Raw genomic sequence first — 17,822 nt, forward strand, 5'->3', positions numbered from 1 at the left:
GGCTGAAGGGGGTTGGCTCAGTGTCTCCACAGTAGCCCTGGATCCATGGTGCACTGCTGCCTGGCCAGAGCTTCTGTGGGGAGAAGGAACCCAGACCCCTTTTCCCCAATGCTCTTCTGGCCAGACAACAGTGTGTCATGGAGCAGCTACAGGTAGAGACCCCCTTTTCTTTTCCCCAACTCCCTGTGGCCAGGCTGTGGCTCACAGCTGGCTTCAGGGAGGAAGAAGGGCTGGGATCAGGGGCTGTCACTGACTCAGATCAGCGAGAGCTGGGGTGGGCGGGGCCATCCTAGTGTTCAGGCAGAGCAAATTTGCTCTGTCCACAGACCTTGCACACGGGTGGTGGTAATCGTGCTCTAAGTTAACCCTCAATGGGTTCTGGCACAGACATTTGATAAATCAGTAACAGAAAGTTCATTAAAGTGTGTACAGAAGTTCTTCATGCATGTTTTACAGTGCTGTAATTTAGAGCACCTGTTATAGCACTATAAAATTACGGTGCTTCCAGACCTGACAAAAATGAAGTGTTTGGTGGGGAGGGGTGCATTGAACCTCCCTGCATTTTCCAGGCTAGGAGGCAGGGGGCACTCTGCAACCTCCTGGGGCTTGCTCAGAAATTTGACCAGTGTACAGAAGTTATTTAAAGCACACTAGGCACATCTACATGTGCAGATATGTGGGGAGCCGGAGGAAAAGCAGGGGCAACATTGGACTCCTTCTGAACCAGATGGGGCAACTGACAACTGACGCCCAGGAAAAAGCCAACCTATTAAATAGGTACTTTGCGTCAGTCTCTCATCAGCCCCATGGGACGCCCATGCCTGCTACAGGGCCGGGAAGTCCAGGTGAGGGTGATCCCTTGCCCTTCATTAATGCTGACTTTGTGAAGGAACATCTTGAGAAGCTGGATACCTTCAAGTCAGCCGGCCCTGACAATCTTCACCCCAGGGTACTCAAGGAGCTGGCGAGCATCATAGCCCAGCCTCTAGCACGGATCTTTGAAAACTCTTGGCGCTCTGGTGTAGTGCCCGAAGACTGGAAGAAGGCCAATGTGGTGCCTATCTTCAAGAAAGGGAGGAAAGTGGATCCGGCTAACTATAGGCCCATCAGCCTGACTTCTATCCCGGGGAAGATCTTAGAAAAGTTTATTAAAGAGGCCATCCTTAATGGACTGGCCGACGCCAACATCTTAAGGGATAGCCAGCACGGGTTTGTTGCGGGTAGGTCTTGCTTGACCAATCTCATTTCCTTCTACGACCAGGTGACCTATCACCTGGACAAGGGAGAAGAGATTGATGTCATATATCTTGACTTCAAAAAAGCCTTCGATCTGGTGTCCCATGATCGCCTCTTGGAGAAACTGGCCAATTGTCGCCTTGGGTCCTCCACGATCCGCTGGCTGGAAAATTGGCTCCGGGGTCGGACCCAGAGGGTAGTAATCGATGGAAGTCACTCATCGTGGTGTCCTGTGACCAGTGGGGTCCCCCAAGGCTCTGTCCTTGGACCCATACTGTTCAACATCTTCATTAATGATGTGGACACTGGAGTCAGAAGCGGACTGGCCAAGTTCGCCGATGACACCAAACTTTGGGGCAAAGCATCCACACCAGAAGACAGGCAGGTTATCCAGGCTGACCTGGACAGGCTCAGCAAGTGGGCGGACGAGAATCTGATGGGGTTCGACGCCGATAAATGCAAGGTTCTCCACCTTGGGAAAAAAAACCCGCAGCATCCTTATAGGCTCAGCAGTGCTATGTTGGCTAGCACTATGGAAGAAAGAGACTTGGGGGTCATCTTTGACCACAAGATGAACATGAGCCTGCAATGCAATGCGGCGGCTAGTAAAGCGAGCAAAACGCTGGCTTGCATCCATAGATGCTTCTCAAGCAAATCCCGGGACGTCATTCTCCCCCTGTACTCGGCCTTAGTGAGGCCGGAGCTGGAGTACTGTGTCCAGTTTTGGGCTCCACAATTCAAAAAGGATGTGGAGAAGCTTGAGAGAGTCCAGAGAAGAGCCACGTGCATGATCAGAGGTCAGGGAAGCAGACCCTACGATGACAGGCTGAGAGCCCTGGGGCTCTTTAGCCTGAAAAAGCGCAGGCTTAGGGGTGATCTGATGGCCACCTACAAGTTTATCAGGGGTGACCACCATCATCTGGGGGAACGTTTGTTCACCAGAGCGCCCCAAGGGATGACGAGGTCGAATGGTCACAAACTACTTCAAGATCGTTTCAGGCTGGACATAAGGAAGAATTTCTTTACTGTCCGAGCCCCCAAGGTCTGGAACAGCCTGCCAGCGGAGGTGGTTCAAGCGCCTTCATTGAACACCTTCAAGATGAAACTGGATGCTTATCTTGCTGGGATCCTATGACCCCAGCTGACTTCCTGCCCTTTGGGCAGGGGGCTGGACTCGATGATCTTCCGAGGTCCCTTCCAGCCCTAATGTCTATGAAATCTATGAAATGGTGCTGAATGAATTTACTCCAGAGTAAACCCACCTTGGGTAGGCATCTACACGTGTGGGCATTTCTGAGCAGATTTGCTGTTTCTGGCAGCAGTCTGCTCCCACCCTCTCAGAGCAGGCACCAGCGCAAGCTGCCCGGCACAGCCCCATCTCTTCCCAGTGCATGAGGCACTGAACTGGGGCTGCGCCGGGTGGCTGGCAGTGGCTGCACTGCGAGAAGAATAGTGGCAAAATTTGCGGTGGATATAGCATCCTCCCACTGCCATTGGTGCCTGCTCCCAGCCCAGTCCCCACTGAGAAGAGCCCTGTGCAGTCCTGGCTGCAACCCACCCCACCCTACACAGAAACCTCGGGGGCACATGCCCCCCTGTGCTGTCCCAAAGTTCAAGTAGCAGCAGCAACAGGAGCTGCCTTCCCCACCCCGCCCATGGGCTGAGGCTCCACCCCCCATCCCACCTGGGCAGTGCCTGCCCCTGCCCCTGTCCCCTTTCTCACTGTGGGGGGCATTGATCTGACCCCCATGCCCCTTCCCTCCCTCTCCCCTTCCACCACACCAGACTTACCAGCTGGAGGCAGCTGTATTGGAAATCAGATCGGTATCTGCCTCTTTAAATACTGGCTATCAGTATCAGCCCCAAAAATCTCTATTGGTGCATCCCTAGCTGGCAGCCATCTTTAAAAGAGAGCCCCGCTCTGTGCTGTGTGGTATTGGTCCCACTGCAGGCAGCTCATGCTCCCGGGGCTGCGTGGAACCAGGATGAATGGTGGGGTTGGGCTCAGGTGGGGCAGTGATTCTGCTTATGTCTTTGCTGGTGGTGTGAGAAGTGAGTACTTGTTGTTCAGTTCCAAGGGAGGAGTGACCCTGGTACTGTGTGTCTTGGGGCCTGAGATGACCATCTTCCAAGCAGCCCCTGGGTGGGGCTCTGAGTCAGTCTTCCTGTTGTCCATCTTCATGTAGTCGGGTACCTTCTCTCTTCATTTTTCAGAAGAGCCTGACTGTAGCAGTGATCAGTCTCCTGCACATGGGCCCTGATGGCATGAAGCTTGCCTACCTGGGCCTGGAGCTCAGTCAGCTGGGACTCCAGGGACCTCACTAAGTAACATACCCCGCATGTCGTCCCATTCCCAGTTGCTGGTTCCATCTGAGTGGTGGCCTCAGTGTTGCAAGGGGAGGGAGCTCCAGCTGAGGTGGAACCTGCGTGTGGTGATGTTGTGTGCCCCAGGGGAAAACCAAGAGCAACAGTCATAAATGCCTAGAAGAAGACTTCAGATTGCATATAAGGAAAAACTTCACAGTTTGTGTAGCTAGACTATGGAGTAGACTTCCAGTGGGGGTGGTGCAGGCATCTACCCTAGAGATCTTCAAAAGGAGAGTGGACTTTGCTGGGGTTATTTGACCCCAGCAGTCTTTCCTGCCCATATTGGGAGGGCTGGACCCGATGATCTCATGAGGTCCTTCCCAGCTTAAACTTCATGAATCTGGGACACATAGCTGTGCAGCAACACAGTGGCAGGGACCAGCACCAGTGTCTGGGCAGGCTGCTGCAGCTGGCCTTGGGCCCTGCGGTACAACCCATTGGCCAGAGGCTGGCTGCAGGTGGCCCAGGACCCCAGTGTCCCTGCAGAGTTTTAAGGGTCAGGGTCTTGGGCAGGCAAAGAGGCACCCCATCCCTGGGGCTGGAGAATCTCCCAGCCCCATGGCCCTAGGGCTATCCTGCAGGTGGTCCCCTGGTGGTGGGGCTGACTGGGAGCAAATAGCATCTACATGTGCATTACAGGCTTCAGGTAGCAAATTAACTCCTGAGTAAAGCAGTTTACTGTGCAGTAAACATTTGCATATGTAGACAGTGATGCTTACTGTGCAGTAATTTTTTCTTCTGCGCAGTAAAGCATCTCGTGCAGAAGTGCCCTGTAGGCTGCTGAAGTGCTGTAAAATACAGCACTTCAAATTTAATATCTCAGTTAACAAGGGTTAATTTATGTGCTGTAAATTTTTTTTAAAGTGATATAAGGCCTTGCACTTCTGTAGGCACTGGAATAAAATGCCTTAAAAGGCAAAAAAAGCAACTTCTGTACACATTTCTTGTCTAATACCTCATCCATCAAGGCTTAACTTAGAGCACAATCCACTATTTTTAAAATGTTCTAAAAGCCATGAATGTCTGTTTAGTTACAGCTTTAGAGTACTTTCTGGGCAATTAATGCATGGTAGGTGTAATGTCTGTACCTAGCCCCTGTCCCTTCTAACTGAGTAATATTAGATCTGTAACTCACTAATGCTCTTAAGTTTATAAAAACTATTTGCTGAAATAGATCCAGTTATACAAACCAATTATGCATTCAATCACTATATGAAAAATAGCAAATAGAAATATTAATTTTCTGTTGTTGCAGCTTTGCAAAAGGTAGAGAAGCAAGAAAAACAAAATTGGTTTGAGAAGGACAGAATTTTGGCTGAACTAAATACCATGAAACACAAAATGTGACAACTGCAAGGTTGGTATCATTATTCATTCAGTTAGGTGCTATTTTATTTATGATGAATAGCTCTAATTTTCAAATATGAGTGTGCTCCTTCCAAATTTATGCAAGTAAACTGTTGTTGGGACATACTTTAGAGTAAAATCCATCCAGGGACTTGTTTAAACTGTGCATGTGCAAAGCTACATTTACTTCAGTGTAGTTCCATCTAGGTGTGGGTCCATCTACATAGATTTTGATGCCAGAAATGATGTGTTGGTGTGCAGTAGCATAACAGGGTGGGCAAATGGGGCACGTGCTGTGGGTGCCACCTACAGAGAGGGGCACTAGAAGGGTGGGGGGTGGGCCCACCTCACCCTGCCTGCACTTTCTGGGTACAGGAAGCTGCTGGGAAAGCAACATGTGTCATAAAGTAGGGTTATCATATTTCTAGGTCCAAAAAAAAGGACACCTGCCAGGGAGGTGGGGAGGGGAGAATATGACGGTAGGGAGGCAGTGACATGCCCTGCCCCTGCCCATTCTGTTGCCCCTCACTGACGAGCCACACCCCCACCCAGCCCTGCTGCTGCCCCTCACCTTGGACCCACTGACCCCTTCTCTGCCAGTGCCCCTCACTCCCAAACAGCAGTACCCTGCCTCCCACCTCTTGCTGGTGCCCCTCACTCCCAACCTGCAGCCCCCTGGTGCTGCCAGTACCCTGAAGACCCAAACCACAGTAACCCGTCCTGTCCCCCATGCCCCTCACTCCTGATCCACAGCTCCTTGCCCCAGCTGAAGCAGCTCCTGCATCTCTCTGTCCCCCCGCCCCCCCATCTCTTGCTGGAACCCACGTGGGGAACACGTGACCCTGAACAGCCAGTCACCTTGCCTGCTGCTCCCAGCTCCAAGCATCCAGTCCAGGACAGCAGAAAACCCGGACATTTGCTTTTATTTTTAAAAACCCATCTGGATGCAGCACAGAGGTCCAAAAAAGAGGACATGTCTGGGAAAACCCGGATGTATGGTAACCCTAAAATTCAAGGCATTCTTGGAATCACAGTTTTATAGAGCAGCAGTGGAGAATTGACCCTGTTCTTGCTGCCAACATCAGCATTTTTTTTGCACTCCGGGTATGGGTTTCAATGGCAAACAAATGGGATGAAAATTTCCCCTCTGACAGTAGCAAAGTCCACTGCTACTTTAGAGACTCCCAAACTATGCTGCACTCTGACACTGCCCAGCTTCTGCTTGCTGCTGATCTTAAGTCCTACAAGCCAGAAGGTATGAGGCAGATGGTGGAGATAGGGTGAGAGGACTGCCCTGGGTGCATGCTATTCCCTTGTCAGTGGGTATTTGAACAGTGAAGCGCATTGTCTGTGCTGAAAGAATCCACTATTAGAAATCATGTTAACATAATTTGTTTGAAAAAAGAATCTGGGCATGTATATCAAAAGCTGCTATGTTTTACTATAACTTCACCTAGGAAACCAAGTACCTGGCCTGGTTATCAAGTGACGATCATTGTTTTAGGTGGGTGTTAAACTTCAGCAAGTATTCCAGTTCCCTTAGTTGGGATTATTTTAGAAATGTATAATCTCTGGGCCATAAATAGTTTTGTTAAGTGAAGAAATAATTCTATTGCTGAACAAAATGTTTTACAGACTCCAAAAAGATGACATTAGTGCTACAGGATGGAATTTTTGGCCAGCATTTAAATTAACTGTTTTGTTCACATTGGGCTTTAGGCTATTTAAAAAGAAAATCTGGACAGCTCTAGTAGACAACATATTTGTTTCTTTTATTAGTCTGAATGGTGATGCATCCATATTTGTCAGCCCCTGATCTTTATTGCAATTTATACTTAGTATTTGTTTTTATAAATTATCTTTTAGTATTTAGGACTTAAAAGTACCTAAAAAGGATGGCAACAAAAGAATAAGTTCATCAGGAAAAAAAAAGCCCAGTTTAAATAAAGTTACCTGTTCAAAATCCTTCTGTCTCTAAAGGGCGACAAATAACAGCCTCTAAACCAGCTGTGCTAGTACCCACAAAAAGCGCAATTCAGCCTATAGTAGTAGAAGGAGGCTGGACTGAAAAAAACCAAGAAGAGATGAAACTCCTGGAAAATATTCAACATACAGAGGTAATAGAAAACACAGTTTATATGAACGTTTCAAGATTAAAAACAGCAGTTCGTGTTCAGAATTTTATCACAAGGTAACTGGGTTTTTGGTTGTAGCCGTGTGTGTGTATACCAATATTTGAAAAAAAATTTACACACACCTATCTTTTTGAATGGATGGAGCCCAAGAATTATTGACCCTAATGAAGACGGTAAAAAGGGCCTTGTAGATACATGCATCAGCAATTAGATATATAGCAGTAAAATGGACCCTAGTGTTTCAATACTAATCACTTCTAAGGCTATGTCTCAATGTGTAAAAGAATAAAGGATCAAATATTGATTGTAATAGAGGGATTGAGAATTTTAAAAAAAAAGTAATTTCTAGTCAATGCAGATAACTTCCACTTTTTTGCTTAGGAAAATGCTTCATAAAAGCTGTCATGGGCTTTGTAAGGTAACCTTAATATTATGTATTCTGTTGATGTGTTAAAGGTGTTGTAATCATAAGATAATGCACAATTCAATAAGTGTTTCAAGATCAAGTTGAATAAATTATTGCACATAAGAACATGCACTCTATATATGCAATAGAGGTGCCATGAGATCTCTTGAAGGGTGCCCAAAGGTGAGAGAAATAAGCAGATAAGCATAAGCTCAGGCTCAGTCCTTGCCTGGACATTTCATTTCCCCACTACCTAGCTCCTCTGCAAGGTACACTTATTATATATTTATATGTAATAAATAAGTTAGTTTTTCAAAATGAGGTCCCAATCAATTCACAAAAGTTATGGAAGGGGGAATACCTTGAGTCAAAAATGTTGAGAACCACTAGTCTACATAGTACAGATTGTACTGTCCTATATACTTGAACATGAGAAATAAGCCAATATTCAGTGAGCATTATGGCTCTGTGGAAGGATAGCTATTGTCCCCCAATATTAGATATGTGGAAAAATTAATCACAAAATATACATACATACAATATACATATATATACAATGCAGCATGTTTTTACTTCCTAAAAGATAGACTATTCCAATTACCAATAAGTATTTTGGGGACCACACATTATAGATTCATAGATTCATAGATGTTAGGGTCGGAAGGGACCTCAATAGATCATCGAGTCCGACCCCCTGCATAGGCAGGAAAGAGGGCTGGGTCTAGATGACCCCAGCTAGATGCTTATCTAACCTCCTCTTGAAGACCCCCAGGTTAGGGGAGAGCACCACCTCCCTTGGGAGCCCGTTCCAGACCCTGGCCACTCTAACTGTGAAGAAGTTCTTCCTAATGTCCAATCTAAATCTGCTCTCTGCTAGCTTGTGGCCATTATTTCTTGTAACCCCCGGGGGCGCCTTGGTGAATAAATACTCACCAATTCCCTTCTGTGCCCCCGTGATGAACTTATAGGCAGCCACAAGGTCGCCTCTCAACCTTCTCTTGTGGAGGCTGAATAGATCCAGTTTCTCTAGTCTCTCCTCGTAGGCCCTTAACCATACGAGTGGCCCTTCTCTGAACCCTCTCCAGGTTATCCGCATCCCTCTTGAAGTGCGGCGCCCAGAATTTCACGCAGTACTCCAACTGTGGTCTGACCAGCGCCCGATAGAGGGGAAGTATCACCTCCTTGGACCCATTCATCATGAATCTGCTGATGCACGATAAAGTGCCACTGGCTTTTTTGATGGCTTCATCACACTGCCGACTCATGTTCATCTTGGAGTCCACTAGGACTCCAAGATCCCTTTCCACTTCCGTGCCACCCAGCAGGTCATTCCCTAGGCTGTAGGTGTGCTGGACATTTTTCCTCCCTAGGTGCAGCACTTTGCATTTCTCCTTGTTGAACGACATTCTGTTGTTTTCTGCCCACTTGTCCAACCTGTCCAGATCTGCTTGCAGCTGTTCCCTGCCCTCCGGCGTGTCCACATCTCCCCATAGCTTTGTGTCATCTGCAAACTTGGACAGAGTACATTTCACTCCCTCATCCAAGTCACTGATGAAGACATTAAAGAGTATCGGGCCAAGGACCAAGCCCTGCGAGACCCCACTGCCCACACCCTTCCAGGTCAAAACCGACCCATCTACCACAACTCTCTGGGTGCGACCCTCCAGCCAATTCGCCACCCACCGGACTGTGTAGTCATCCAAGTCACAGCCTCTTAACTTGTTCACCAGTATGGGGTGGGATACCGTATCGAAGGCCTTCCTGAAGTCTAAGTATACGACATCCACCCCTCCTCCTAGTTGGTCTAATATAAGGTATCATCTCTGAACCAAGAGTTCTAGATTTTTGCATTCCCTGTGCTCATCTACATGAATTTGAACAAAAACATGTCACATACCACAGTGTGTCAATCCTAAAACTTTTCCTGCAATTAATCATGTGTGTGGTTACCGTGTTAGACATGGGGTAAAATACAGTGGAGTTATAGGTGGTACCATCCTTTGTACAGATAAAAAAACAACTTTTCTCTCATTTTTACTACCTTGGAGGCCTTCATGCAGCATCCTCTGTCCAAAGACTTTGAAGCACCTTGCAGGTATTAACAGAGGAAATCTTATGGCCTCGCTGCCTAGCAGCCATTACCAGCTCCATTTCACAAATGGAGAGACTTGTCGTGCCCCTCACTTAGGAACACTGAGGCAAAGAACTCGTTGAGGAGTTCAGCCTTGTCCCCTCTGTCCGTCACCAATTGTTTCTGCCCATTAGTCACAACCCACTTGCAGATTTACACTGAATTAGATAGCAATTCTGCAAGGATTTTTGTGGCTGATGCCTTTTATTGGACCAACTGCACGGCTGTATGTTCTAATTTCCTTACTTAAAAAGTTCTGAAGGTATTGTATATTGTGTTAATTTCTCAGGCTCTGAAATGTTTTCATTACAGACACAGTTCTCAGAAGTTCAAGCATTGCAGTTCAAAAGAAGTTCTCCATTTTCACCTAAACTGCTGTCAGGCAACCGCAGATGTCTGTACAATCAACCAGCTGCAAAAAGAGTATGGGCTTGCTTGAATGGTTATAAACCCAAGCAAGGAGTTTATGCCTGGGGGAAAACAATTGCAGAGGTAAAGGTACAGGAGAAGGAATATGTCTTTCAAAATTGCTGCCAAGTGCTTACAGAAAGGCCGAGTCTTTTGAAGCCTATGGGGAAAACATGGAGTTTCAAGGATCAATCTCTCTGCTTACATAATTCTTTTGACTCCCCTAGTAGAATTGTGGGCAGAAAATCTGGCCTTAAGATTCATAGTGTATAACTGTTTAGCATATTTATTATATACTTAATGTAGAAAAAGATAAAACATGCTTTTCACATTATAACTTCAATTCATTTGATATTTTTAATATGTGTACCATGACATCACTCTAAACAAAAAATTAATGTAGCTACCAAAAAAAATCCCTAAAATGGAAAAATCTGCAGAAACCCTCAATGATGTGCAAAAAGGTTTGATGTACTGTTCCCTTAAGGCAACAACTTGTATTGTGCATTGTCAGACTGCCAGGATATTTCTCAGCTTTCTTTCAATGTTTATATGGGCAAAATGTAATTATTATCAATATACATATACACTGGGTGTGTCTACACATGATGCTGCATCGCCATAGCAACACACTACGGTGACATAGCATTGGCAGACAAAAACCATGACACCACAGCTACATCACCACAGCAGTGCAGTTGCTTGATATAGCACATCGTTACGGTGATGTAGCAGCTAAAAATACCTGTGCTCCTTGCAGACGGTGCAGCATGGGCTGTTACTGCGCCATAAGGGCTCATGTAAATGCCCAGTGATTACAAAATATACTATATACATACTATTATAATATACACTCGTCTTCTACTCAAATAGTATCCAGTGAACCCCCTCTCCCCTCATAGTCCAGATTCTTCAGAGGCTTCACATTTATTTTGGTTGGTGACATGCTTGTATTTTAATTGGAGTCCCCTATTTGTTTCAGATGTCTGACTCAATAAAGGATTAGTAGTTTCTTAGAACTACCTTAAATAAATCGCAATGGATATAACACTTCTCCCCAGTTTCAGTGAGGTGTAATCCAATCCATAAAAACATATGTATTAATTTTCATTGTTTTAATAATAATATTCAGTGGGCATGTCTACACATGCATTTGATCCAAAATCAGTTTACTTGCAAGTAAACTTATCTTCCAGTGTCAGCTCCACAGTCATGGGGCTGGTGCTGGGAGATCCTTATCTTCGAGCCCTAGCTCTGGGAGATAAGGATCTCCCAGCACTGGCCCTGCTGTCACAGAGCTGGCGCTGCCAGATAAGGATCTCCTAGTCCCCTGCTCTCCCCAATCATGATAGCAAAATGGGGGCTGGGAGATAAAGATCTCCCAGTCCCCACTCCCCAGTTGTGATCTCAAAGCAGGGAGGGGCTTGGAGCTCCCTGCTGCTGGGGCAGGGGCACATAGTCCCTGTCTGGGCTCCAGTGGCGGAACCAACCCTGGGAGCAGGCAGCTCCTGTGGGAAGGGAGCAATCTCCTGCCCCGTGATGGCTGGCTGCCTGGAAGCAGATTTGCTCCTGGTCAGGTATCTACACAAGTGCTACTGTGCAATAAACCACTTGTAGATGCACATGTCTACTATGCAGTAAACTATGCTAGTTTGTAGTAAAACATCTCTTGTAGATATGCCCAGTGAGTATATATGCTCCACTCCCCCCACACGCATACAGATACTTTAAGGACTGTCTTTCTCTCTTTCTGAAATTTCTGAATTGCTCTCATGGGTATTTTGGGTATTGTGAGATTTCATAAACCAGAGGGACTGTTCTTAAAACTGACCAAATAGGAAGCTAGAGCACTTTATAAATATAGACAGAGGGGAAGGCAACAGGTGGAAGCCAATATAATTACATTAAACAATCACATTCAGACAAATATATGTAATTTTGAAAGTTCATTTATTTTGGGGGAAGGAAGTTGGTTATTTTTTATATGTCTTTCTCTGCAGTGATAACTATAACAGAATATTTCCAGTGCTTTCAATAATTCTCTTTTCAATGTTGTTTCTACCTCTGCTAACCCTACCTTGTATGGGCCAAATCCTAACTTCCTTATTTGGGGGCCAAAGTCTCATTACCATTTGTAAAGACATTAGCTTTTGGGGCCCAGAGGATATTCATCAACATAAGGTACTGTACATTTCTTTTATATAATGTACATCCATGGTTTTTTAAATGTTACTATGTCTGTGCCTCCTCTGTGCAGCACAAGTTATCATCATCTGCACTTTTTCCATTTCAGCTGCTAGATAACTGTACCATGCGGTTGAATATGCAACAGCCTGCCAAGGCTTTGTATACCCCAGATGGTGAGCTGCTCCAGTTGTGGGATGAAATAGACAGAGACATGGTTCGGTGTGTGTCTGCCGGAAAACCTTTTATGACTAGAGAAGGTAATTTATTCAGCCTTATCCTTTTCCAGAATCAAAACAGGTGCCAAGTTTTGCCAAATAACTAATGTGTGTGCAGCTGGAAAGAAGCAACATAGAAATATGATCTGACTGTATACAATGAATCAAACTCCCACTGACCTCAGAGGGCACGTCCAGACGAGCCCAGCTATGCAGTATGTGGTGCCGAAAACACAGTGCCATGTACTGCTCAGTCAGGTGTTGTGCACGCTGCCTGTGCATGTGCTGCTCTGTTTTTTTCCCCCCCACACTTTTTTTGACCCCGGGATATCCAGGGATCAAAAAAACCTGCAGAAAAAAACCCCAAAGCGTTGCATGCACAGGCAGCGCACACCGCTGAAAAGTGGAGCCAGGCCGCCCAGAGCCGGATCACTGCTGCTGTAACCCTGGGAGGCCTCCAGGATCCCAGATAAGGCTGCTAGGGCCAGCACTGTTGGCCCCAGTTTTCCATACTGCCCCTGGGGTAACTTGCTGCATGCTAAAGCACACATGGCATGGACATTCCCTGGAGAACCAAATGTCTGTGCTTGTCTGGACATGGCTAGAAAGGCCAGGATTTCTCCTAATGATTTTAATAAGAAACTGTATAAATTAATTATTTGTCATTAAAACCAATCTTTTTTAATATACTGATTCTCTTTTTACAGCTTTATTTTTACCTTATATTTGAATTTTGCCATTCAAGCCCTTTACTTAATTTTTCTATTTTCCATTCATGATAATTCTTGAAATTATTGTGTGATAAAATCCCCAAATAGTAAATTAGCAACCTGTGATCTTTTTCTGTCCATCCAGCTGTTGGCTTAATCTCTAGTTATTTAAATTATTGTCTCATTCTCACTTAGATTTACCATTAAGAGAAACAAACATTGCTGTTAGGGAAAGCAGTTTGCCCTTCCTTTTTCAGATTTAGGTGGGTAATAATATCTGTGGACTAATTACCTGACTAATGTTAGGTAATTATTTACTGTTCAAATAGGCCTATTGGACAAATAGGATTAGTTGATTAATAAGGTACTACTTAGTGTAAGGACTGCACGTGCAAGCTCTACGGAATTAAAATCAGGTAGTCAATAGTAAGATATATATATATATATATATATATATAGCAATAGCTATCACAAATACCTGAACCTCTAACACCGAAACATCTTCTGTGCAGTTGAAATGCAAGTGGTAATCAGTGTTTATCTTCAGTATTATCAGTCATATTCCAATAGACCATGTATTAGCATTGTTACAAAAAAAGAAAGAAAAAAAATGGCATATTAAGTGGCCACATACCAAAACTACAAGCCACATCTTACTTTCATTTATTCACTATTGAACATATTAATCTGGTAAAACTGGTATAGCTGGCATATTCTGATTTATGTATGTTCTTATGGGTTGAACTATTATCTCCTGAACAGATTAATTTTTTTCAGACATTTTTAATCTGGGTTATACCATGAAGTGTTAGGAAAAATAAACTGCTTGGCATAACATTTTCTGCAGTATTGATTTAATGTGGTGACCAAAAAATCCCAAGTGAAGGCTATATTTTTGTTTTGGGACTGTAATTTTTTTGGTATTATTCACAACTGGGGAAATACAGCATGTTTTTAATACCATACATGTATTTGGCTTTTTACTTTCTGCTCTCCTGTGACATGCAGGCTACTGAATGTAGGAAGGAAAGAAGGTAGTCAGAGTAATCACTCTAAACTTGAACATGCCTAATAAACTGTTTGTCCTCTTGAACTACTGTTATATAAAAGGATTTGGAATGTGGTAATTAAGAACCAAATTATATACTTGGATAGATTCAAAATTCATTTATATTAGATGTATTAAATTGTAACATTTTATTTTAAAAGTAGTTTATTTATAATAAAAGATTATGGTCTTATTTTAGATTTGAAATTAAAGAGTAATTTAAAAGCAAATCCACAATACTAATCTTCCAGAACTGAGAAGGTACTGGTGTGCATGTTATAGATCACAATTTCTTCAATCCCAATTTTAAAACATTAATCCAGCCTAAATTAAGTCCATCAATACTAGTCCTTAATTGTCACTGAAATCATTGACATTCCTGGTACATTATGACTAGCCACATGGAAATTCATTGTACGGGACATACTGCACTGGACGTCAATCAGGCTGTATCCCTATGCTTTTTCTATTTCTCCATCTTAAAATATTTTAATCTCCCTCATGCGAAGGTAAATCAACTTAATATCCCAGTGATGCTTGAATTCTAAAACCTATATTATATCCCTTTACTTCCTCAAGCAGACAATAGGATGATCCACCAAATCTCTTTTGCGAAATGGTAAAGGGAGTGACAGAAAATACCCCAACCTTTTTTTGGATCCCACCAGAGCTTTGTGGGGTCAGAGCTCCATAAGATTTTGGAACAGCTAAACTTCTGAGTTTAATACAGATTACAGAATTGCTTATTCAAATATAGTACTTGAAATATACCAGGAGCTGTTCAATTAGCATTGCATATTGTTTATAACACTTACTCCCACCTGAGATTGGAAAATGATACCAATATCCTTATGTGAAGGAAGAGCAGTTTGGAAGGGCAAGAGCTGCATTTACATGTCTCTGTTTCTAGAAATACATCTTTTTCATAGATCTCCATCATCATTGTGATTAGGCACCCTTTTTTTCCAAGCCCACACATATGTGAAAGGACATAGTTTAGAAATTCCACCAGATCAGCCATATGCAGTTTTGTAACTTCTACTTTCTTTCCTGCCCATCCATGAGACTTCTAGGGTAGAATTGTGTTTCGCATCGTGCATGGTCAGAGTGCAGGTTGAGACTGGTTCTTAGTTACCTGACCAAAGTGTAGGAATTATTCTAATACTCCCTCTGGGCACATCCACACATGCAGGCATGTGCACTTGCAGCAGCTCAAATAGCAGTGGCACAAATTTTGTGCTGGAGATTTGTGCCTCAGCACACATGCCTGAACATGCACTTTGGTGTGGGGCAAATTGTGCCACTTGGGACAAACAGACCTTGCCAAGCTCCTCCCAGATCTTCAGCCAAGGGAGCTAGAGCCCATAAGTAGAGCAGTATAAGAAGCTGCCCTGGCCAGCAGTTCAGGGCAACTTGTCCTCAGGAGCTTCTGAGGCCCAGCCAGTTGGCATCTAGGGACACTACCCCTTGTGCCAGCTGGACTGCTGAAACAGCCCTAACCTACAGTGGCCCTTGCACCTTCTTCCTGCTGCAGCAGTCAGGCAGTGGGGGCTGCTATCTAGCTATGACCTGCTGCTACCTGTGACAGCATGCGGCTCCATGGCTGCATGCCTGCCAGACCCAGACAGGGACCGCACGGCCACCTGGGCTGTAGTACAAGCATTGCAGCAGAGCCATCTGCATCTCTGGGCTAGCTGCCAGTGGGCTGTGTCTGTACAGTTGGCCTTTGGACAGCACTGCTGTCATGTCTTCTGGTGTCCCCGCTCTGCCATCTGGGCAGCTATAGCCCAGAAGATATGCTTCTTGCAGTGGCCCACTTTGAACTGTCAAAGCATGTCCTCCTGGCCCCAAATGGCCAGAAGGTCAGCCACCTTGTCTGCCCTCCAGCTGGGTCCCCGGTGCTGGCCCTGGGCAGGCTCCTCTGCCAGGGTCCTACCACTTGCCTCACTAGCAGAGATCCTGGTGTTCCCTGTTTAAAAATTGCAAATTCTCTGATTACAAAACCCAAATTCTCTTATTAAAATACTCAAAATCCATTTTCTTCCACAAATAAATTGAAATGCCACAATATAGAGAGATCAGTTGTGCAATGTTTTATTGATATATTTACAATTTTAAAGCAATTTGGAAGCCTACCGGTGCTTCTATCATCATAATAAAATGAATTCTAAATATCTATACACTTTGGCATTTACTTTTCATTTTTTTTATCATAGAAAAATTAGACCTGCCCCTGTCTCCTTCACTTAGCAGGATGTGGGATGCTAAGCAGCACTGATATAACGGTGCCCTGCCTCTGCCCTTGCTCATCACTCCCAACCCACAGCCCCACCAGTGCTCCTCACTCCTGATCCACAGCCCCTGCCTGCCCCCACTAGCTCCCTCCTGGAAGTAGCTCCATCCCAGCACCAGGACATGAGTCCAGCTGCAGCTGTCCTACCCACTGCTTTGTGGCTTTGAGCAGTGCCAGCCCTTGCTGTGTTGCTCCCTGCGCCTGTGCCCAGGCTTCAATAATCCCCATGCCATTCCTGGGAAGCCCTGGATTGGGGCTCAGGGACTGGGATGGGCAAGCTCCTTCCCTTCCAGGCCAGCCTCCCCCTGCACAGGCTGTTCTAGGGGGGCAGGGAGGCTCTAAGCCTGGCTCTGGCAGCCTCTCCTACCTGGAGAGGCTACCCCCATCCCTGACCTCCATCTCTCTCTCTCTCACACACACCTCTGCTGCCATCTCTAACCTTTCCTGCAGCCCATCACACCCCCCAAGTGGTTCTGGGTACCAGGAGGCCCCCCAGGCTGGAGCTACATGTACTAGCACTGGTGGGGGCATGGGGCAGGGCTGCAGTGTGGCAGTTGACCCTGCAGCCACAGCTCCTGCCATCAGGTCCTGTCCTGTCCCTTCTGGCAGCTGGGATGCAGGGTGTGAGGTTGTGGGGATGGGTTGTGGGGGGGTGGATATGGGGTTTGTGGGGAGTTTGGGAGGGGTTGTGGGTGGGTGTAGGGTTTCTGGGGGTGAAGTTTCTGGGGGCAGTGTGGGGCTTGTGCAGGGGCTTCAGGTGGTTTAGATTCATAGATTGTAGAGTTGGAAGGGACCACAGTGGATCATCGTGTCCGACCCCCTGCCCCTGGCAGGAAAGAGAACTGAGGTCAGATGACCCCAGCCAGGTGACTATCTAGCCTCCTCTTGAAAACCTCCAAGCTAGGTGATAGCACCACCTCTCTTGGAAGCCCATTCCAGATCCTGGCCACCCTTACTGTGAAAAATTGCTTCCTAATCTCTAACCTAAATCCACTCTCAACTAGTTTACACCCATTATTCCTAGTCACTCCCTGGGGTGCCTTAGTAAACAGCGCTTCCCCTATTCCCCGTTGACTTCCCCTAATAAAGTTATAGGCGGCCAGAAGATCTCCCCTCATCCATCTCTTGTGAAAGCTGAAGAGATTCAGCTCTCTCAACCTTCCCCCATAGGGTCTATCATGAAGGCTACTAATCATGTGAGTGGCCCTCCTCTGGACCCTCTCAAAATTATCTGCATCCCTCTTCAAGTGCAGCACCCAAAACTGGACACAGTACTCCAACTGAGGCCGGACCAGTGCCGCATAGAGGGGGAGCATCACCTCCTTTGTTCTATTAGTCA

The 17,822-nt window shown here is 45.6% G+C and overlaps 1 protein-coding gene across 1 annotated transcript in view; it reads left to right on the forward strand.

The window, feature by feature from the left end:
* LOC102384942 (doublecortin domain-containing protein 5) overlaps nucleotides 1-17,822 on the forward strand; it is a 96,521-nt gene that overhangs the window by 70,285 nt on the left and 8,414 nt on the right. Inside the window, 4 exon segments of the mRNA XM_025203352.1 lie at nucleotides 4,859-4,960; nucleotides 6,931-7,067; nucleotides 9,935-10,114; nucleotides 12,324-12,474. Of these exon segments, the coding sequence (XP_025059137.1) occupies nucleotides 4,859-4,960; nucleotides 6,931-7,067; nucleotides 9,935-10,114; nucleotides 12,324-12,474 (570 nt within the window).

The sequence above is a fragment of the Alligator sinensis genome, unplaced genomic scaffold (genome assembly GCF_000455745.1).
Source record: "Alligator sinensis unplaced genomic scaffold, ASM45574v1 scaffold165_1, whole genome shotgun sequence".
In the NCBI taxonomy this organism is placed as follows: Eukaryota; Metazoa; Chordata; order Crocodylia; family Alligatoridae; genus Alligator; species Alligator sinensis.